This window comes from Schistocerca serialis, chromosome 4, assembly GCF_023864345.2.
Source record: "Schistocerca serialis cubense isolate TAMUIC-IGC-003099 chromosome 4, iqSchSeri2.2, whole genome shotgun sequence".
Classification (NCBI taxonomy): domain Eukaryota; kingdom Metazoa; phylum Arthropoda; class Insecta; order Orthoptera; family Acrididae; genus Schistocerca; species Schistocerca serialis.
Genome location: NC_064641.1, coordinates 549,526,361 through 549,550,528, shown reverse-complemented (window position 1 = coordinate 549,550,528; position 24,168 = coordinate 549,526,361). Strand labels below are relative to the sequence as shown.

Genomic DNA, 24,168 nt, shown 5'->3' with positions numbered 1-24,168 from the left:
GTTTGTTGTTGGAAGTAGTATCTCTCGTAGCAGAATTGAAGTCAATAGTTCTTCTGGGTTACTATGAGTAGAGGTTATTCTTGACAACTAGAATAAAATAATGGGATCCTTTTACCAACCTCCCAACTCAGGTGATACAACTTCCGAAAGGTTCAAAGAAAACTTGAGTATCATTTCAAACACATAACCAAGTCACATAATTACAGTTGGTGGTGACTTCAGTCTGCCCTCGATTTGTTGGTGGAAAATACAGGTTTAAATCTGGAAGTAGGCATCACAGATCATCTGAAATTGTGCTAAATACATTCTCTGAAAATTTTGAGCGGTTAGTTCATGAGCCCACCCAAATAATAAACGGTTGTGAAAACACACTAGACCTCTTGGCAGCAAATAATTCTGAGCTGATTATGAACATCAAAATGGATACAGGGATTGGTGAGCACAGGGTTGTCATAGACTGAGTTGCGTAATTTCCAAATCCTCCAAAAATTTTACACATTCAAAATCTGACAAAAATCGCTGGACGCCTTCCTCAGAGACAATGTAATTTATACAGACGAGATGTGGTGTGAATTCAAAGAAAATTATTGACAGCTATTAAAAGATTTATAAAAAAATTAAAAAATGATGGAGCTGATCCTTCTTGGTACACAGAACAGGTTAGAACCCTGTTGCAGGAACAATTTTAAAAAGCAAGCCAAATTTAAACAATCGCATAATATCCCAAGATAGGCGATCTGTCACAGAAGTTTGGTGCAGACTTATAATAGTTTCCACAACAAAACTTGTCTTGAAACCTGGCAGAAAATAGAGATTCTGATTGTAAGTAAGTAAGTTCGCTAGTGACAGGACACAATCAGTCCTTCTCTGTTCAGCTGGCAACATGAGTAACTTAGAAATTGATAAGTCTCATGGTCCACTAATCGATTGACAAAAGATTCATACCCAACGACTGGAAAGTTGCACAGGTCACTCCAACATTCAAAAAAGGCAGTATGAATCCACAAAATCACAGGCCCATATCATTAACGTCATTATGCAGCACAATTTTTTAAAATATGTTGTGTTCAAACACTGTGAATTACCTTGAATAGAATGGTATATTGACATACAGTCAGCACGAGTTGGAAAACATCAGTCTTCTGAAACACAACTCCCTCTTTACTCGCACGAAGTGTTGAGTGCTATTGACAGAGGATTTCAAATTGATTCACATTTCTAGATTTTGAGAAGGCTTTTGACACCGTGGCTGACAAGTGGCTTGTAGTGAAATTGCACACTTAGGAAATCGGGAATCCACACAAATAACTGAGACAATCTTCCATGTCAGAGGGGTCACAGTTTCATAGTAACAGGCGGAAAATCACAGTGTAAAACAGAAGTGATTTCTGGCATTCCCCAAGGTAGTGTTACAGCCCCTTCGCCGTTTCTTATCTATATAAACTATTTAGGAGAAAATCTGAACAGCTGTCGTATGTTGTTTGCAGATGGTGCTGTTGTTCATCGTCTAGTAAACTCATCAGAAGATGAAGACAGATTGCAGAACGGTTTATAAAAGATACCTCTATGGTGTGAAAATTGGCAGTTGACACTAAAACATCCACACGAGTGCTAAAAGGAATCTGTTAAACTGGTTATGCAATAAATGAATCAAATCTAAATCCCGTAAATACAACAAAATACCTGGGAACTACAATTACGAACAATTTAAATTGGAAAGAACCCATACAAAATGTTGGGGGAAGGCATACCAAAGACAGATTTATTGGCAGAACATTTAGAAGATGCAACAGATATACTGAAGAGACTGCCCACACTATGCATGTCCGTTCTCTTTTGTAGTACTGCTATTTGGTGTGGGATCCTTACCGGATAAGATAACGGAGTACATTGAGAAAGTTCAAAGAAGAGTAGCATGTTTTGTATTATCGAGAAATAAGGGAGAGAATGTCACAGACATGATACAGGATTTGGGGTGGACATCATTAAAACAGAGGTGTTTCTCGTTGTGACCGGGTATTTTCATGTAATTTCAGTCACCAACTTTATGTGCTCACTGTGAAAATGTTTTGTTGATGGCAATCTACGTAGGGAGAAACAATCATGTTATTAAAATAAGGGAAATCGGAGCTCGCACGGAAAGATATAGGTGCTTGTTTTTTCCGTGCACTGTTCGGGGAGTGGAATGAGGGAATTATTGTGAAGGTGGTTCAATGAACCCTCTGCCAGGCACCTAAGCATAATTTGCAGGATATCCGTGTAGATGTAAAATAAAGCATTTTTGTTTTGAGGTGTGTAGTTTTCATAAAAACAAGCATTTCTCGTATTTTGGTCCATGCAGTTTTTATCATCCATCACTTCTTTGTTAGTGGAATCTCGTTTCTTCCTTTTCCATTACGTGCATCATAATTTAAATATCACTAATATTTAAGGGTTTTTATTTTATTAACAATAATTTTTTCATTGCAGGTTGATACGGCAGGCTCAATGTGCCTGGCGTTTGATGTATCTTCATCCTGCCAGTGTGTTGCATTGGGGGATGCAGGTGGATCCATCCATTTATTAGTCTCTGGTCCTGTGAGTGCTACTTCTACTGCTCCAGTTTTCAACACCTTCTCCCGTGAGACTGAGTTTGCTGATCCTGTCGACCCTCTCCCACCGATCGGCTTTACAGATGATGCTCCACCATTGTCAACTGTTCCTTTACCATATACACAACCAGGCACAAGTCTTCTCTCTGATTGGCCACCACAGTTCTTGCAAAAAGTCTACAGGTGAGGCATCCTTAAAAGTACAACTTAAATGTACACAAAATGATACTGTTGTTGCCTTACCATAGTGTGTCTAAAAATCATCTGTGCATAGCAAAGAGAATCCTGATAGATTGAGCAAAAGGTTTATACATATAGCAAAAGTGAGTAGGGAATGCACTATAAATTACTATAATTTAAATACATTATTTGCTCTGATAGTTAGCAAGTAACATTTTGGGCATTGTGCATCATTGTAATGAAGAATATGAATGAAAGTGATCCATATAAAAAGAAGGTTAAGTGAAATGTTTGAAGGTGTAAGGATAGAAAGAAGGCAAGTTGTGGGCCATAGCACTAAACAAAACAAACACAGCTCTGTATATTGGCATAACTAACAAACGGATGTCCACCACGATGAGTGGCCACAGCCAAAGAGTGACTGAGAGCAAGGTAGACCAACCTGTGACACATCATGGATCTGCACGTAACACACTTCATTTCAGTGGCTGCTTCGAAACCCAGGCCACCTGGTCCTTGCCTCCACCACCAGCGGTTCTAAACTGCACGGGTGGGAGTTACCCTTACAAATCATTCCAAGCCTGCAAAATTATCCTGGCCTCAACTCAGGGGAAACTACCGTCCCCACAACCTCCACCCAACAGTTTTCACCCCCCTCTGTCCTATTACATCCTCGCAATTTGTGCTCCCTCATCCTTATTGTGCACTGCTGTCTACCACCAGAGCTGCAAAGCAAATATAAGGCTTATAACAGTTACTAGCAGAAGATAATGCTGCTGCTTGCACAAAGCCAAGTAAAAAATGTATATGCCTTCCCTTAAAATAACAGAAACCTCAGTAACAAAAAGAATGTACTTGTCATATCCATAGGATAACATAAGACTGATGCAGTGTCAATAGATTTATTGTGTGTGTCGGAATGTGACTGTGATACCACTGATATTATGAGATGGAAAGTTGCTACTCACCATATAGCGGAGATGCTGAGTCGCAGATAGGCACATCAAAAATACTTTCACACTTAAAGCTTTTGGCCATTGGCCTTTGTCAACAATACACACACACACACACACACACACACACACACACACACACACACACACACACACACACAAAACTGCAGTCTCAGGCAACTGAAACCACACTGCGAGCAGCAGCACCAATGCATGATGGGAGTGGCTACTGGGTGGGGGTGAGGAGGAGGCTGGGGCATGGAGGGGGAGGGATAGTATAGTATGTTATGGTGGGGATGGCAGACAGTCAAGTGCTGCAGGTTAGGCAGAGGGCAGGGGAGAGGTGGGGAGGGTATCCTCTAGATGCTGTGTTTCAAAAACAAAGTATCAAAACAAGTTTTGAGTTCCTAGTACCTGGAAGTGTAGGAAACAAAAACCAAAACAGCATTATAAGAAGTAGTACAATGCCAGAAAAGGGAACTAAAACACAACATGAGAAAATCATCCACAGAACCTGCCACTAAACTTTCCTTGCAAAGAATAAAGGCGAAACATGTATGGCATGAAAATTGTTTCATTCCGTTGTAGTCAGATGGTCAACAAGTAAAAATTAACAATATACTGTAAAATTATTGTACAGGTGTTAGAAAGCTGTTCCCTGATAACGAATTAGGAAATGCACGGGCTTGTAGTGCTGACTGCTTACAACCTACTACCAAGAAGTATCATTAGCTTCATAAAGTTGTTGAAGACAGTATAATAATGTTATGCAGACTTAAATGGAGAATCGTTTTTTGTGTGGTGCTTATTCTCTCAGATAATATTGGGAGCACCTAGAGTTGATGTCTGGCATTATCTATCCCTATGAGGATTGAAGTGCAGCCATAGACAATTTGTTTTTAGACCAAACCGTATTTAATGATACAGATTTAAAGCCAATCTTAATGATTGATTTATCTATGCAGGAAGGCAAGGCAAGTTGTCTTAGCCCACTGTTGCCTGCACCAAAACTGTCTGTGGTTTATCTCCCCGTAATTCTAGTAGAAGTAGTAGGAGGCATTCTACTAGTTCTTTATTAAACACAATTTCTTCAGGAATTAATGTGCCAAATATTCTATGTCTTTGGGCCCCCAATACTTTGCATTTGAAGATTAAATGTATTAAGTTTAATTCCCCTCGAGCCCTAGTCTGCACTTAGGGCCTTCTTTTATTGTACCCATCGTGTGTGTGTGTGTGTGTGTGTGTGTGTGTGTGTGTGTGTGTGTGTGTGTGTGTGTTTATTATAGTTCTCATGGCAAGTCATCTGTCTTACCCGGAGTGTAATCTGTCTTTGTTTGATATCCTACTTACTGTCCCCTAGTCCATGTATTCAGTTTGGTTCTTACTATTGCCTTAGTGATGGATAGGACGGGTTCTGATACAGCAAATGGAGTTGTTGCCCCTGTCCTTGCAGCCTATCAGCTTGTTTATTGCCACTGATTCCCAAGTGACCAGAGACCCATGACAGCTTCACCCGATTGTTTTCACTAGACTCACAAGGGCTTTGTGGCATTATGAAACGATCTTCGTTCTCATTGCAGAGGCTGATAGAGATTCCAGAGCTGCTTCGCTATCTGAAGCAACGCAGATACACTATGTGACCAAAACTATCCAGACACCTAATTGAAAATTGCAAGATCCCCTCACTTCTAAACTGATACTGTTATTACTCAGCTTAGCCATGAATCCATAGAGGGTGGTATATGTGACATACAGTATAACTGGTCAGCATTTCCACCCGGAATTTGCGAGTGTAAGTCGGACCTTCCTTGATCGGTCTTGGTGGGTTGTGTCATCGGATTTCCTCCTACCTGTGTGCGGTGCAGCTCTCGTAAATGTTGTCCCGTGCATATTATTCGTTGGTGCATTGGATGTGGCTGTCGATGGAAGCTAATTATCTGAAATTGCTGTTGATCAACTTTGGGGTATCTATTTACTCGAATAACATTCAGAATGCCGTAATATCACTTTTATTCCTATTAGATCAATAATGAAACACTCGTGTCACAACTACTCATAACCGAGAGTATGGTTCCTGGCGTGCAGTCCTTATCTGTTACTAGTTTAATCACAGTTCGTGGATTTCCGATAAAGTTGGTACTTACCAAGATATGCATTTGTTAATGAACGGATGTGAATTTTAACGAGGCAAAATTATGATAAAAAATTTTAAACATCCAGAGGCTCCACCTAGTATTCATGTTGTCATAAATGACTTTTATTATTAAGTATAAACAAACAAAATTGGTGACTTTGGCGCCAAGATGGTGGTACTTCCCGTCATGTAAATTTCCCAGGCTGATGCTTGTTGCTATGGTCCAGTGCCGAGCCCCACCCCACTACGCGCGACATATGGTCGCTTCATCACCTAGCCAGCCAGCGTGGGAAATGCTTTCCGACTCATGGCCAGCTACAGACTACAGCACTTCCTAACTATCGTTAATACATCAAGAAGAGACAATAATTTATTAAAACTGGTAAAAATGTCTTCCTCACGTAAGAGGCGCCTTACAAAATGACATAAAAGTTTGTGGTGCCCTCCATCGGTAATAGTGGAATTCAATATGGTGTTGGCCCACCCTTAGCCTTGATGACAGCTTCCACTCTCGCAGGCATACATTGTCAGGTGCTGGAAGGTTTCTTGGCAAATGATAGCCCATTCTTCATGGAGTGCTGCACTCAGGAGAGGTATCGATGTTGGTCGGTGAGGCCTGGCATGAAGTTGGCATTTCAAAACATCCCAAAGGTGTTCTACAGGATTCAGGTCAGGGCTCTGTGCAGGCCAGTTCATTACTGGGATGTTATTGTCATGTAACCATTCTGCCATAGGCTGTACATTATGAAGAAGTGCTCGATCATGTTGAAGGATGCAATTGCCATCCCTGCATTGCTCTTCAACAGTGGGAAGCAAGAAGCTGCCTAAAACATTGATGTAGGACTATACTGTGATAGTGCCACACAAAACAAGGAGTGCAAGCTCCCTCCATGAAAAACACGACCACACCGTAACACCACCGCCTCCAAATTGTACTGTTGGCACTACAGATGTTGGCAAATGACATTCACAAGGCATTCGCAATACCCACACCCTGCATTGGATTGTCACATTGTGTACCATGATTCATCACTCCACACAACAGTTTTTCCATTGTCCAGTCGCCCAATGATTACACTCCTTACACCAACCGATGCATCATTTGGCATTTACCAGCATGATGTGTGGCTTATGAGCAGCCGCTCGACCATGATATCAGTTTTCTCACTTCCTGCCTAACTGTCACAGTACTTGCAGTGGATCCTGATGCAGTTTGGAACTCCTGTGTGATGGTCTGGATAGATGTCTATTACACATTACGACCCTCTTCAACCGTCGGCAGCCTCTGTTAGTCAGTAGACGAGGTGGGCTGTATGCTTTTGTGCTGTACTTGTCCCTTCACATTTCCACTTCACTCTCACATAGGGAACAGTGGACCTAGGGTTGATTAGGAGTGTGGAAATCTTGCACAAAGAGGTATGACCCAAGTGACACCCAGTCACCTGACCATCTGCTCTCTCACGATGTCTAATGGCTATGGAGGTCACTGATATGGTGTATCTGGCGGTAGGGGCAGCACAATGCACCTAATATGAAAAACATATGTTTTGGGGGTGTCCAGATACTTTTGATCACAGTGTACCATGAGCCTTGTAGCATCCACGCAGATTCACCTCCACGAATGGCCTGATAGCAGCTTTCATCAGTTTCAACTCTGATATTTGGGTATTTGAGGTCTCAAGCACCCCTGTTCCCCTTGTTCTCCATTTTTGTCCCCTGAGAATTTGAGATTTATTAGGCTGACACCATGGAGTCCCAGTAGTCCCACGTGTGCAAGGCTAATTACTGAGGTGTCACCTGCTATCTGATACCCCTTTCATGACACACCTTATCATGTGCCACCCCCTTGGCATGGGTCACTTCACACTGTGGGTTTGGTACCTGGTGAATTAAGGAAGTGCTAGTGAAATGGATGTGACAGTGATGGCAGTGTTGCAGGACACTGGCCAATTCATCCACTGTGGTCTGTCCTTCATGGGAACCCCTGCCGGTAGTTGCACAACAGCTCGAGTAGCCTTCAGTTTCACATGAACAGGCAAGTTTCTCTGTCCACACAGTCAGCACTTCAACGAAGTGGTGTCCCGCAGAGAAGACATTAACAGTAAAATATACTGATCCCTTAAAAAGTGCAGAACATACAGGAAAACAATTATCACAGTCAAAAATAATGATTGTTATTGTGTGTGAATAGAAACTGGGAAGAATAGGGAATGAGATTCATAAAGCAGACAATGCAGATAGAAAATTTATTGGTAAAGCATTTTAAGTCTTGTTATCCATGAAACAAGCAAGGATAAAATTGAACAGAAGCAAGGATAATGGGTTGACAACTCACGATATTAAAATATCTTGAGATGGGAAGAGAGTTCTACCAAATTCAGAGAACAAGGTGTGTTAAGATTTAAAACCGTAGTACCACCAGCATTGTAAAACTTGCATATTATGCTCAGTAAATGACTCCCTTCAAGAAAAAGGCAAAAACAGTTTGTCATGTTATCAAACATGAAACAAAAATTGTGATCCAAATGAAACTGAACCGCTTCTGCATAAATGCTGACACATTCAAATCATTGGCCATCATATCTAATAGTTAGTATCACTACATGGCAGCAGACATTGTACTAAATAATAAAGAAACATTTACAAATGCTTCGGGTTTTCTTGTGTAGGAACTATATGCACCACCAACCATTTAGGAAGGATACCTAAGAAAATAATAAAATTCTTCACTTACTAATCTTGATGATTTTGTTTTTAGCACTGTGATATGTTCTAGTGACAACTTTGTAAGACAACTTCAGAGTAGTCTTGGTAAAGAAAACTGCCTCCCCATTGGCATTTTTAAAAGACTCTCCACAGAGAAAGCAATACAAGGACCCATAATTTAAGTCCTGCAGAGCTTAACAAGAAACATTATGTGATTGGTATACTCTGCCACTTTTCAAAAGTCTTTCAATGTGAATCAGATAATTCTACTTGGAAAACTGAAGTGTTACAGCATTAATGGCATCCTTCTTGCATTGATGGAGACTTAAGTCTATCACAGAAAGCAATGCTATGATGCTATGTTACACAATTTAGAGATTACCTTCATTCCTGTGACAGTTCCAGTAATGACTGCTTTCCCCGTTGTTGTTCATTAATGGACAAAAAAAAAAATCTTTCAGTGTCTTGGAAGGGTGTTTTGAGAACAATGTTTGCTGGTAGCACATGTATAGCAATAAAGGATCCAAACTCAGCACGAGGAGGCACAACACAACTCAGATGATAGGTAGCTGGAAGAGTCTACAAATGTTTCAAACATAAGTCTTAATCTTGAAGACTCGTATTATGCAATGGATAAAAAGTTCAGATTAAATCAGCATACAGACAAAATAATAAAGTGGCTAAGTTGGACATGTTTTGCACTTAAGACTTTCTTTGTATTGGCATGAAGACAAGCGTTGTCCTGCTTTGCGTATTTTCCATAAAGTAGACAACCACACACCTTGCAGTGATCTTTCCAAGGATCTTCGAATAATATTCACTTTCAATACTTTTACTCTTTAGTAATTTCTGTTGTTGACAGTAATAATCAGTTTGTTGAACTGTGGTTGCACTCCCAATAAGACACAAGCATAATTCACGTGCAGACTTTGCCTGTTTAAGATTCACAGTTTAATCGTGTACTCTAGTGGAAAGATACTCAAGAAGTTCCCATTAAATATAAAGCAAGAAACTGGGAATCCCAAACAGTCCATAAGAAACTTAAAAACATTCATTAGCCACTCTTTTTACAAAATGTGAATACCAAGTTAAACTAAAAGGAAAGTAGCAGTGTTCAGTGTAAAGATTCATGACAAGTTTTACTGTACAGTAAACAAGATTCATTTATTTCAGGTGGTGGATAACTATTTTCTCAGGGATTTATTCATGTTGATGTAGTAAAAAATTGGCTGCAAATGTGAGGTAAACAGCACTTATTTGATACAAACTGAGTGCCAGACAGTCCCTGGTACATATTTATTCCAATCTTCTATTAATCAATCTCCTCCTTGCCATCCTGTGTCTATCTCCTCACCACCATTCTGTGTTCACCTTCTCTTCCATCCTGCTCTCTGTCTACCCCCTCCTGTCTCCTTCCCTTATCATATTATCACCACCACCCTGATGGGAGATTGTTTTTACACTAGGCTGCCCGCAGTATTTCTTTAAAGATATTAAGTAGTATGGTCATGAAGTTTTAAGTTTTGTTAAAATTAGTGCAGGGGTGCATGAGTCTTTTATCTGTGGCTTTGCCTGGATACTCACTTGTCACACATTTTACAAATATTTATACACATAGATGTCCTGCAGTTTAGTTTTCACACAGCTCAATGTTTGATGCCATATCTCTTAAACTGTATGCAATAAAATGATATAATTGTATGGATACATTCAGTGAGGTACTATATAACCCCATTTACACATTCTTATAATTAATGTTTTCTCATCGTTTACAACATTTATCAGTCCCATCAAATTTCCTATGCCCACAGTGTTGATTTGCACCCGATTTTGCGTCAACATATTTATAATTTTCCTGCGATGTACGCATTACGAAAAAATTTTTGTGGAGAAAAAATGTTGGCCATCCAGTAGTGTTTACAAATTTTTTATGGTTAAGCTTCTTGACACCATGGCACTCTACTCAATGGATTTGAACCAGTAAATATGTAAAAGTTGGAAAATTCATGCCGTATCTCCCACTGTTGCCAAACTCTACTTGGCATGGTAGCGGAGGGGAGTAACTAGATTTGTTCGAATGAATATATCTTGACCAATCACAACCATTTCTAAACTCTCTACTGCACAAACACAGTTTTGTGATTGTTGTGATCATCGTGAAACCTTTGTTGAACCATATTTAGCATGTTTTTGCGTTATGTCCACTTGGAGTGCTAGCTGACACAATCATTCACTTTGCAATGCTCAAATGTTTTTAGTTTAAACACAGTGCCAGTTACGTATTTTATTCATGTTGAGCAAAATATGTTTCAAGAATTTAGTCTCGTTGTCAAGTGCAGAATTTATGTATGTACAATGTGTACAACTTAGCTTCCGCTGTTTTCCGATAGGTGGCAACAACGGTAAGAAGCGGTCAAAAGAAACAGCTCGCAGACATTAAGCAGTTAGCTTGGACCTCAGTCAATATAATCACATTCAAACATTAGTCGATTAGTGTCTTCTGCATCATAAAGTTGTTCTTGCTTGAAAATGTCAGTTTACGAGCCATTTCTCATCATTTGCGGAAGGTGTTACTGTTTTGTTTAAATATCGAGAAAACAGCAGCTGAGTCTCATCAAATGCTCTGAAGTACATATGGTAAGGACGCTCTTAAGGTACGTTTACACTGGGATACATGTATCGCGACATGTATGAGCGACATGTCAATTTGACATGTCGCGATACATCACCACATACAAAAATTCACGGAACTTGTATGCGGAACCTCGAGCTCATACATGTCGCGTATACATTTTGTATATCGCTTTTTGGCCATATACGCGACATGTATGAGCGACATTTGAAGAACTCGCGCATGCGCAGTACTATCATTTCCTGTCGTCTTGTCGACTGCCGCTTATATCGACGATTAGCGCATGCGTAGTACCAGGCTCTTAGTACCAGGCTCTTTGGCGGCTGTTTGAGTTTTGAAGGTGCCGACTGTCATTTCGACGTTAATGTATCTGCATAGAATATCAAAAAGTGCCATATGCAACATTATTCTTCGTGTTTGCGAGGCCATTGTGCAAGTTTTATCCCAAGAAGTGAAGGTAAAAGTTTGAGATATATATATATATATATATATATATATATATATATATATATATATATATATATATATATATATATATATATATATATATATATAATATATATATATATAATATATATATATATAATAGAGGGAAACATTCCACGTGGGAAAAATATATCTAAAAAGAAAGATGATGAAACTTACCAAACAAAAGCGCTGGCAGGTCGATAGACACACAAACATACACACAAAATTCAAGCTTTCGCAACAAACTGTTGCCTCATCAGGAAAGAGGGAAGGAGAGGGGAAGACGAAAGGAAGTAGGTTTTAAAGGAGAGGGTAAGGAGTCATTCCAATCCCGGGAGCGGAAAGACTTACCTTAGGGGGAAAAAAGGACAGGTATACACTCGCACACACACACATGTGTGTGTGCGAGTGTATACCTGTCCTTTTTTCCCCCTAAGGTAAGTCTTTCCGCTCCCGGGATTGGAATGACTCCTTACCCTCTCCTTTAAAACCTACTTCCTTTCGTCTTCCCCTCTCCTTCCCTCTTTCCTGATGAGGCAACAGTTTGTTGCGAAAGCTTGAATTTTGTGTGTATGTTTGTGTTTGTTTGTGTGTCTATCGACCTGCCAGCGCTTTTGTTTGGTAAGTTTCATCATCTTTCTTTTTAGATATATATATATATATATATATATATATATATATATATATATATATAGATATATATATATATATAGATATAGATATAGATATAGATATATATATATAGATATAGATATATATATATAGATATAGATATATATATATATATATATATATAGATATAGATATATATATATATATATATATATAGATATAGATATAGATATAGATATAGATATATATATATAGATATAGATATATATATATATATATATATATAGATATATCTCAGAGTATGTAATACATTATATAATTTTTTCATGCATCTGGCACGTATATCAATGTTTTGCTATTATTCCGGCGGCCTCGCGTGATAATGTTGGCAACGGATGCCGACAATCGTGTGTGAGACGTTGGCATTAGCAATCGCACGACAATGCAAATGTTTTGTAATGAAATCTTCGTTTTACGAGGAATCCCCAGTGGCTAAAAACGGAGTGTTACTGCCAACTGATCCTCTGGTGGAATCGCTTCCCGAAAGTTTGTGTTGGTTTTGGACACAAGAGGAGCCACAAGTGATAACAAACCGCGGAAATCCTCCATACTCATCCTAACATAATTTTTAAAATGTGCGCCATCCTCTAGCGTTAATTCGCGAGAAACTCTCTGTGCCACCATCTACGCTTCCTCCCGCCTTTTCTTCCTAACATCTTCCAAAAGAGCAAGTGTATCAGCACATAAAAATGTGAAATCTTCCAAATCGTCGTCGGAAGCTATCGCAGAGTGATACATATCAACCAGTGTAAACGCGCGCTCATACATGTATGAGGTTGATACTTGTCAACTCATACAAGTCGCGATACATGTCGCAAAGTCGCATATACATGTATCTCATACATGTGCCGATACAAATCGCAGTGTAAACGCACCTTTAGTGAAAGAAGGTGTCGTGAGTGGTTTCGTCGCTTCAAGAACGGTGATTTTAATGTCGTAGACCGGCATAATGGTGGAAAAGAGTGTTTTCAAAGATGCAGAAATGGAGACATCGCTGAGTGAAGACTCGCGTCAAACTCTAGAAGAATTGGCACAATTAGTGGTAGTGACACAGCAAGCCATTTCAAAACGTCTCAAAGCTATGAGCATGATTCAGAAAGAAGGAGCTTGGGTCCCCTGTGAGCTGAAACCAAGAGATGTTGAACGGCATTTGTGTGTTTGTGAACAGTTGCTTCAGATGCAAAAACGGAAAGGATTTCTGCATTGCATTGTGACCAGGTATGAAAAATGGGTTCATTATGATAACCCTAAATGCAAAAAATCATGGGGATATCCCAGCCATGCTTCAAAGTCGACAGCCAAACCGAATATTCACGGCTCCAGGATCATACTCTGCATTTGGTGGGACCAGCTCAGCATTGTGTACTAGGAGGTGCTCGTTATTGAATGCAATTAATGCATTTGAGCAGAGCATTTAAAGACAAATGGCCGCAATACAACAAGAGGCACGATAAAGTGATTTTGCAGCACGACAATGCTCGACCCCATGTTGCAAAAGGGGTCAAATCGTACTTGGAAACGTTAAAATGGAAAGTCGTATCCTAACCGCCATATTCTCCAGACATTGCTCCCTCTATCACGTGTTCAGATCAATGGTGCATGGCCTGGCTGACCAACACTTCCGATCTCATGAAGAAGTTACAAATTGGATCGATTCGTGGGTCGCTTCAAAAGATGATCAATTTTTTCGATGCGGGATTCATACACTGCCCAAAAGATGGGAGAAAGTAGTGGCCGGCGATGGAAAATACTTTAAACGACACGTGTGTAACCAATTTGTTTTATTAAAGCCTCAAATGTTGGGGAAAAAACGGAGGAAGCAAAGTCGTACACTTTGTATTTTTTGTATTGTTACACAAACAATGCGAGTAATAGCTCGGTTGTGTGTGTGTGTGTGTGTGTGTGTGTGTGTGTGTGTAGGAGGGGGGGGGGTTGCTACATAACTGATGGGGCACTGTACCTGATAACCCGAAAAGACGGCTACAGTGCAAGATACGCAGAATAACACATATTCAAACACCACACAAAATATGGACGTATTTGCACTTGACAATGAGAAAAATTTCTCAAAATGCATCATGCTAAGCATGAAAAAATACGTAACTAGTGCAGTATTTCATTATTTAAATAATGAATGACAGCTGTAAGCTTTCTAAAACATAATTATGACATGAAATTGAGTCAAACGTTTCTACTTCCCAGACAGTTATCAGTTGCTATTAAATCAGTAGTTTTTATTAGATAATAAACCTTCATTATATAATAAACAGGTCCCTGTCAAGTCTTTTGATGCCTGTTATGTCCATATATCATACATAAAGTGCAAGGGGTATCCTATACGTAACTTTTACAGCAAAAACATTGTTTCCGAAATTTTTCATTTTTCTGCGTTTTAAACCATTTTTTTGAAGTCCCTTGAAAAGTGTAAAAGCGGAGTTTCACTGTATGTGTAAAATGCTGCAAATACAGTTAGCAATAAAGAAGTAGTAAATTTAAATGTCGTGTCTGATGTCCCAATTTTACTGCATGAACTGTGAAAATGTAGTAAGCAATGAACTTTTCCCTTTAATCGTTTTGTGGGGGTTATCAGTGAGAAGAGTTTAAAAAAGGGTTTAAATTACGTGAAGTTTGACAGTGAGGGCACTTAGTGACTTGCAACAAATACTGGCTGAATAAAGTCTGGGAATTAACATGTTGTGAGCTACATTTCCCCCCCCCCCCCCCCCCCCCCCCCCCCCACCTTCCCCACACCTATGAAACATTGGTGCTGCTTAACTGCACAGCAATTCTTTCCGGGTGCAAGTGATACGTGTACAAAGTTTGGTCAAAATCCATCCAGTGACTTAGGACGAGACGTGAAAAACACACACACACACACTTTTATAACACATTTTAAGATAGTAAAAAAGACCCACCACAAAGGAATTAGTCAAATGGTGTGTGTGTGTGTGTGTGTGTGTGTGTGTGTGTGTGTGTGTGTCTCTCTCTCTCTCTCTCTCTCTCTCTCTCTCTCTCTCTATATATATATATATATATATATATATATATATATATATATATATATATATATATATATATATTAAATGGATAATTTTTCACAAGAGAGCTTCAAAATTGAGCAAGTTAGTAACGCTTTGGTCCTCCTCTGGTCCTTATGCAAGCAGTTATTCAGCTTGGAATAGATAGCTAAAGTTGTTGGATATCCTCATGAGGGATATTGTGCCACGTTCTGTCCAGTTGATGCATTAGATTGTCAAAATCCCAAGCTGGTTATGGGGTCCTGCCCATAATGCTCCACATGTTCTCTATTGGGGAGAAATCCTGTGACCGTGTTGCTTAAGTTAGGGTTTGGCAAGCAGGAAGACAAGCAGTAGAAACTCTCCTTGTGCGGGCAGACATTGTCTTGCTGTAGCCAAGGGTGACTTACCGTGAAGGGCAACAAAACAGGGCAAAGTGAATAGTCAGTGTATTGCTGTGCTGATAGGCTGCTGTGGATTACAACCAAATAGTTCCGGCTATGGAAATAAGTGGCAACCGACACCATCACGCGTGGTTATCAGGGAGGTAGAACAGAGGAAAAATGAGACCTCAGAGAACAGGTCTTGAGTTAAGGGTGAGTGAAGTTAAGTTTACAGAGCAGGGATGGATCTGGGGGTGGGGCAGAGGTTAGCAGAGTTTGAGAACAGGAGGGTTACGGTATGAAAGAAAATGTTGTAAAGGCAGTGCCCTTATAAGTACTTAACAAAAGCCAATGTTACATGGAATGTACCATATGGCATGGGCTGTGAAGCAGCCATGGAAATAATCGTGTTCAGCAATATGTTTAGCTGCTGGATGGTCTGCTGTGCTCTGGACCATAGTTTGGCAGTGGCCGTAAGTGTGTTTGGACAGCTGATAGGTGGCTTTGCATGCATAAAATGATGAGCAAAAATTCCATCAGAGTTGGTATATGACTTAACTGCTTTCACTTGTGGCCCCTCCTCAAATAAGTTAAGCCTGTCATGGGATCAGAGAACGATGTGTGTGTATCATACAGGTCTGGCATTTGGATCTTCCATGGTGGTAGAATGTGTGTGGCAAAAAGTTAATGGTTGTGGTATCAGAATGAACTAGAGTATTGTATAGATTATGTTTTATGAGAAGTGGGAAGGGTTGTGTGTAGGTCGTTACTTATTTCTGTGCACAATGATTAATTGATGCAGGATGTGTTTCAGTTGTTGCAGTCTGGGATGATATTGGTTTCTTTCTTTCTGCTGATAGGTGACTGGAGTATGCATGTCATTTTACAGGAAAGTAACTTGGGGAGAATATTAAGAAGCAAAAAGTAAGTAATCATGAAGAAGGGGATATGATAATGTAAGAAGCACGTGACAGCACTGAAAGACCTAAATCAAAACCAGACACCTGAAGTAGAAGACATTCCCTTAGAATTACTGAGAGCTGTGACAGAATGTACAAGACAAAACTGTTCACATGCTAATGGGTGGAAATATCCTCTGACTTTCAGAAGGAAGGAAATACTCGCTGGTGTGAGAATTACGAAACCATCAGTTCAGCAAGTCATTATTGATAAAAAGTGATATAAATTATTTAGAGAAGACTGAAAAAAACTGTTAGAAGCTGAACTATTGACATCAGTTTTGGACCTGGAGAAATGACCGAACACGCTAAGCAATACTGACCCTACAACGTATTGTAGAAGATAGGTTGTAGAAAGATCAGCCCACAACTATAGAATTTGTTGATTTGTAGGAAACATTTAACAGTGTTGACTGGAATAAATTCTTTGAAATTTTGGAGGTAATGTAGGTAAAGTGCTGAAAGCAAAAGTTATCTACAGCTTTTACAGAAGCCAGACTGATTTTAAAAACAGTTGTAAGACACTAATCGGAAGCATACTTGAGAAGAGATGGTACAAAATGTAGTCTAGCAGTAGCTTCTTGAAGAAGATAAATTTGTTAACTTGTAATATAAACTTAAATACCAAGACGTCTTTTTTTTTCTATGGGTATTTATCTGGGATGGTCCTGTATGGAAGTGAAATGTGAGAAGGAAGAGTATAGAGGCTTAAGGTACGTTGTCCAAGACGTGACGCACACTAGCGACTGCGACGGGTCGCTACGTGACGTCAGAAGTTGTCCGCTGGCGCATGCGCAGTTCGAGTTTGGGATGCGACGCGCGACTGTTGCGGCAGCTGTCGCAGCACTGCACCAGTGAGCAGTGTTGCGACGGAAGTCGCAAGACACAAAGACGTACGGCTGCGAGAAAGATGTCGAGCCAGTCAAGGAAAACTGAAATGAGCCACTCACAGGATGTGATGCTCTGTGAGCTGGTCTCGCAACAGCCTTGCCTTTACGATTTGAAGAACCCTAAATATAGAGACACTATGTTCAGAGACAGAATTTGGGAAGAAATTGGTGCACAGTTGAAACTGGCAGGTGAGTGAAATATATAATATTTTCCCATTAATGCAAATTTTTCAGGCCTGTTATGAAAATCAGTATAGTCCATGCAGATGTAGAATAAGAATGATGAAAATGAACTTGAAGGTCAATTTTCGCATTACTCTTTTTTGTGACGATAAAAATTGAAAACGGCAAATACATTATAAAATGAACAATCTAAAGTACAACGAGAAATTTACATTTTACAATACCTTCACTTTGAAAGTAAACGGTAGATTGGTGTCCTGATGATACCTTCTAGTTGTGAAAAACCACCACCAGATTGTTGTACAGCTTTCTGTAATCAATAGATGTTCGTTTTTGAGGAAGGCGTTTCTCGACAGATTGCGCAAACAGTATGCTGCAATAAGTAATTTGTCACATTCACTTCAATTCATTGGTAGAAGATGGTGCTCAAAAAACTTGTGCCAAAAGTGCACTACTGTTTTACAAGGCCCTTCTGGTCTGACAGTTCACAATTGAAATTCGTCTTTTGTAAATCCTGGAGTCATCTTTTGAGTGCAGCTTGGCAAGATTAAATGTTGATGTCATCCATAACGATGTATGCTGTCAGAATACAAGAATATGGAAGTTCATTTCGATGGGAATAAAGATTCAGTCGGCTATGAAAGTTGCCTTAGCTTGTTCCAAAAGTTTCTGCATGGGAGAAACTGACAAGTATAATTTGGGGAAATTTTGTGAACAAGCACGGACATTATTTCTTCCACATTTCTGCCAGTGTATACTGTAGACGTTCAGAATCAAAATTCTAGAGATGTTTAAGGTGTAACCCTATCTTGTTGTCAAGAACTTGAAACAATGCAATGAAGCTAGCGTGCGCTTATTGTTAATAAACTTACCTTTCATTGGAATTTTAGGTGAAATGTGCAAAAACAGATGGAGGAATATTCGGGACTCGTATCAGAGAAATAAACGAGAAAGAAAACTTGGAACAGGTTCAGATGCCTCAGCAAAACCAAGAAAATGGGTTCTGCTTGATCACTTGGCTTTAAGAAACCTACGTTTCGTGGCATTTTAAATGAAATTGTCAAGAGCATATGGAGAAATATTAGTAACTCATACCGGAGGAATATGACATAAAATGGTTTCATTAGGTCCAAATGTGTCAGCGAAACAAAACAAATGCATTCTCTGTCGTGTGATGACCACACGATTCTCGTTGCGCGTCGACAGAACTGGCGGCTAGTCGCGACGCTCCCGGAGATATATGAGCCCAAATCTCGGAAACGGAGATAGATATCAATCTGATCTCAACTTAAAAAATAATTTCGATATGTTAGCTTCTTTTCATCGGCAACGATGTATGACCTAACGTGAACCATACGTAAAGTAGCCAGCGACCACATTTTTCACTGTACACAATTCAAATTTTATGTAGTAGGTTACTTGTAAATTAAGTATCGGGATAACTGTGACGAATATCGGAAAAATAGACACCTCATTATCAAGCTGTGATGTGAAACTGTAAGATACGCAAACATCAATTTTTTGTGCCTTTTACTTTCCTCACAATTGATAGAGAAGTAATATACAGCGAAAAAAACACGCAAAACTGGAAGAGATACTTTTCAATTTTTTAAAGTAAAAGGAGAATCTGTATCGAAAAACTAACTCTGGGAGCCGATGTAACTTTGTTGCATTAACATACAGTATTTTTTACAGCAAGAAAATCGGAATTCTTATTTTTTTATGTATTTGAATCCGCCGCCGCTGACCGGGGCTTGGGAAACGGCGATGACTCCAGTCGTGTTGCGGCCGTGTCGCCGTCTGCCAGGGTGGGAAAAGAGGAGGGGGCAGCGTCGCAGTCGCAGCCAACTGTCGCGTCTTGCACAACGTAACTTTATGATACATTGTTCTACAGAGCAGTGCCTAAGGTTATATTAGTAGATTGGATAATTGTTAAGGTAGAATTTGCAGAAGGGAAGGGAAGGGGGAAGGAAGCACTTTAACTAATTATGGTTGAAATACAATGCTGAAGAGAGAGGCAATTTTGAAATTGTTGTAAGTTACAATGTGCCACTATAAAATGACAGTAGGGAGAGTGGTGTAAGTTAGTTAGCATTATAATGCTGGATAGAAGTGAACTTTAAGAGAGTGAAGCAACTCAAGTAAATATTAATATCAAATTAAAAAGCTGCTGCCTTATAATGTGCTTTGCTTATTACAGCAGCAAATTAAAAGGTCTTACATAAAAAATTATGACGGAAACTTTTATATCCAAAGCGTAGAAAACTGACAGCAAGAATTAGCTCAAACCCCCATCTACTGAATTTTCTCAAGACAATAATTTGTAGGCTTCAACAGTCATTTGTCAAATATTCTTCCAACACTGCCATCCTTTTAAGACAGCCACAGCATTTTAAATGACTGTTCGAACAACGTTATTTGAAAATCAGGTGTAGTCAGCTAACTAGCCATGTGGTTAATACAAGTGGTTTGACTAAATTATTAGCTCACATGTTGTTCAATATTTCAATATTTTTCACTCGAGCGATGAGCCAAACAGTGGATAATGTGACTGTTTGTAGATAGGCATACCTTATGCATTTGTGTTTCAAAATAGTGGGCGCGCGCGTGCGCGCGCGCACACACACACACACACACACACACACACACACACACACACACACACACACACACACACACACACACACAAAACAACCACCACCACCACCACCACCACCACCACAGTCTCTGGCAGCTGGAGCCAGAATTGTTACATTCCATTTTGGATTTTCCATTGTTTGTCTTTGTTAAAGTACATACATTTAATGTGTTTTTGTGTGACCATCCTCCGCAGCAGCTGTTAATATCTGTTGTTATAGGTTATCTGTCTTGAACTGATTGCAGTGTAATTTGAAAAGAATTACATCAGACACATTTTGTTTTTATTTATAAACTGAAGCCGACTTCTTGGCTTCCCTATGACAGTTCTCACATGCTCATTTCACCTCGTATCACTCTGCAACGTTATGCCCAGATATTTAAACGATTTGTTGTGTCTATCAGGACACTAGTAATAGTTCAGCTGACTATTACAGGTTTGATCTTCCTATTCATCTGCATTAACTTACATTTTTCCACATTTAGGGCTAGCTGCCATTCATCACACCAACTGGAAATTTTGTCTGTCATCTTGTATCTTCCTATTACAGTTACTCAACTTACCGTACACCATGGCAGCATCATCATCAAACAACTGCAGATTGCTGCCCACCCTGTCTGTCAAATCATTTATGTATATAGAGAACAGCAGCATCCTACCACAAGCAAACTCTTCGATTTCAAGACCCTTTGTCACACATAATTAAGTGTTGGAAAGTAATTGAATTCATTAAGAGATCATGCCACCATAACAGTAAAAAAGTCCTGCTATAGTATTTTCACAATTTCTCCAGGTGGACAACATAACCCAAAATTTCTCTTATCTGTCAATTTACTTGTTCCCGATTTTCAAGTATGGGCATTCCTTGCAGATAATGGGCACACATCAAATAATTTCTGAGTATGCTGTTAAGTTTGGGAGTATTGGCTGGTTTTGAAAGTACTGTCTGCAGCCTGGTTTAAGTTCACATAATTAAGACATTCGTTTGTTTTATCCTTTGTGCGTTTGCGTGCATGCGCTGTTTAGTTTTTAGAAGATGGTCATGAGGAAACTCACCATAAGTAATCATCGCAGAACAGACAGCATAAAATGATACAATGGCTTCCATGTTAATTATACACTGTACTTCAGGAAACATAATTGTCCTATCATTTTAGGAGTCTCAAACCTGAAATTCAGAGATTTTCATATAGCATATATTTCTTCCCTCCTTCACAAGTATGGTTTTGTTAAATTACAGCGTTCCCTGTTGCCTGTGCACAGTTCTAAGCAGTGGTGGGTTGGGCATGTCCAGATACTTTTTATAGGTCCAGAAACGCAGCAATAAAGTGTTAACAGTTCTCTATACACTGTTATCTATAGCAGTTATCATATCAGTTAACAGCACTGACACAACAAAAATTGGTTTATTTACATAAACTAATTCTGTTTTCAAGTATTAAATTTTGTTCACTCATGTCGTCATCACCTGTAGGTGACTCTCAGGGTTCCTGTTTTTTATTATTGTTTGGTTGTGATTTTTGAAAATGAACATTACAAAAGGGATGCACTGCTGTTTATTATGTAGCTGACAGTAACTAGTCAGTTGGAAATAGCATGTAATAGTGATTTTTAATTGAAAGATAAACTGCATAGTATTAGCAACTCTCGCGATTTCAAATTCATTACTGAACACTTTGTATTTAATGTCCACTCCCGACCATGAAACGTTACAGCAGTACTGAGATACATGGAAATGTATTAAATGCAGTGAAGTAATTTTCCCACTATAATTAGTCCTCTAATATGTGTTCATGGTTCATGTCTTGTATTTGTGAGCATTATTAATTTTTTTACTAACTTTGTCTTGTAGCTCAAGAGGCTCGAAAAGTTTTAGCCTGAGGGCCACTCTGGCTCTTCCACTAACTTCAAAGGGCCAAGACCTAGCCATAGTCTGTTTTCATGAGGCTTGATGCCCTAGTACTGCTCGCAACTCCTTCATACAATTCAGAAGTTTTTGCGACACCATTGCTGCCAATCTCTATGGGCTGACACTGAGTGGCACTGCAGTAGCCATAATGTAGTAAATTGCTTGTGGTTTGACCTTGAGCAGTGATCTTAATTTCATTTCATATCCATTGCTACAAATAAATACTGCTAGCGAAGGTTGTTACAACATGCTTTCACAAAACTTTGTTACTTCTATGTGTCACTAACATCACAGCAAGTGGTCACAGCATAGCACAAACTCTTATTATATTGGCACTGCAGAATATCTTCTCACCACGCATTAGTGATAGTTGTTCTCTCTTCGTTCCCAGCAGTCATTGCTGGCACAGTTAAAGAACAGTTGAACAGACTGTAGTTCATCATAAGTAGTGTTGAATTACGTGTAAATTTTCGTTTCAGGACTAGATGGTGATAAAGAGATAATCTTTAGTTCAGGAGAAGGGGGTGGACTCCACTCAACAATTTCTGTTAGTGCTTAGGGGCAAGTGCCAGGTCATTTCGTTGCCATGGTTGTGGTTGATGCGCATGCTGTGCTTTATGTATTGTTAAGATGACTTCTGTTGATACTAAATGTATAGAAGTGACTTCTCCAGAGAGTAGAGAAGTTACTTGCATTAATACAGCACCATCTTGCAGGTAGTGTCAACATATCATCTGAAAAGCAAAATATAGTGGGTCTAGTGTTTTTGTGACTACTGTTTCTTAGTGAAGATGCAGTGAGTATTTAATTGAATTAAAATTGCCTTAAAGATAAAATCCTGTGGAATTATTTGAGCAGAACTCTTCCAATTCTATTAACTGGCATAATTTTGATCTGCAGTTAAATCATTTTTCAGGGATTCATGTAATTATGGAAAAGGAACAGAAGTAGTGAGTGCAAAAGTTTTGAACAGCATTAGGCACATCAATATCTCATGATTGAGTCATGTTTGGTTGGTTGGTTGGTTGGTTGGTTTGGGTGAGGGGACCAAACAGCGAGGTCATCTATCCCATCGGATTAGGAAAAGATGGTGAAGGAAGTCACCCGTGCCCTTTCCAAGGAAACATTTGCTTGAAGCAGTTTAAGGAAATCATGGGAAACATAAATCAGGATGGCCGGATGTGGGTTTGAACCAGTAGTTTTCCCAAATGAGTCCAGTGTGCTAACCACTGTGCCACCTCGCTCAGTTTGAGTCAAATAATAAGGCAGTGTATGTAATTTTCATTGAAACATCAACTCTCAAAGAACACAAAATAGTCATTATCCGACTAAACATTCTCAGAGTTATTCAGTTTTTAGTAGAAGCCAACGGTTAGAAATATATGCATCTTTGATATGCAGTTTGAAGTTTCAGCAGATGTTGTTTGAGGAAGTAAATGCTGAACAAGAAGGAGCAACTTGTGTTAGTTTTCACGGGGTTCACCCAATAGCAAAGTATGGAAAAGCATTTATTGACGGCAAATTAATAATGGATTACATGATTGCAGCAACTGAAGAAATGTCCAGAAAACACTAATTTATATGAAAACATAAGTTTTTCAGCAAACACGGTGGCTTGAACAGTAAAAGATATGAAGCTTCGGTAGCTCAGATGGTAGAGCACTTGCCCGCGAAAGGCAAAGGTCCCGACTTCGAGTCTCGGTTGGGCACACAGTTTTAATCTGCCAGGAAGTTTCGTATCAGCCCACACTCCGCTGCAGAGTGAAAATCTCATTCTGGAGTAAAAGATATTGCTGAAAATATATTAACTTAATTATCTGAGCAAACTTGCACACGGGAGACTGTGGGATCTG

General features: G+C 39.4%; 1 protein-coding gene across 4 annotated transcripts in view; it reads left to right on the top strand.

The window, feature by feature from the left end:
• Positions 1-24,168, top strand: part of LOC126475276 (PAN2-PAN3 deadenylation complex catalytic subunit PAN2) — a 320,263-nt gene that overhangs the window by 46,080 nt on the left and 250,015 nt on the right. For all 4 annotated transcript variants that reach the window (XM_050103030.1, XM_050103026.1, XM_050103025.1 and 1 more), the window contains exon 7: positions 2,470-2,774. In XM_050103030.1, coding sequence (XP_049958987.1) covers positions 2,470-2,774 — 305 coding nt within the window. The remainder of the gene's footprint in view (positions 1-2,469; positions 2,775-24,168) is intronic.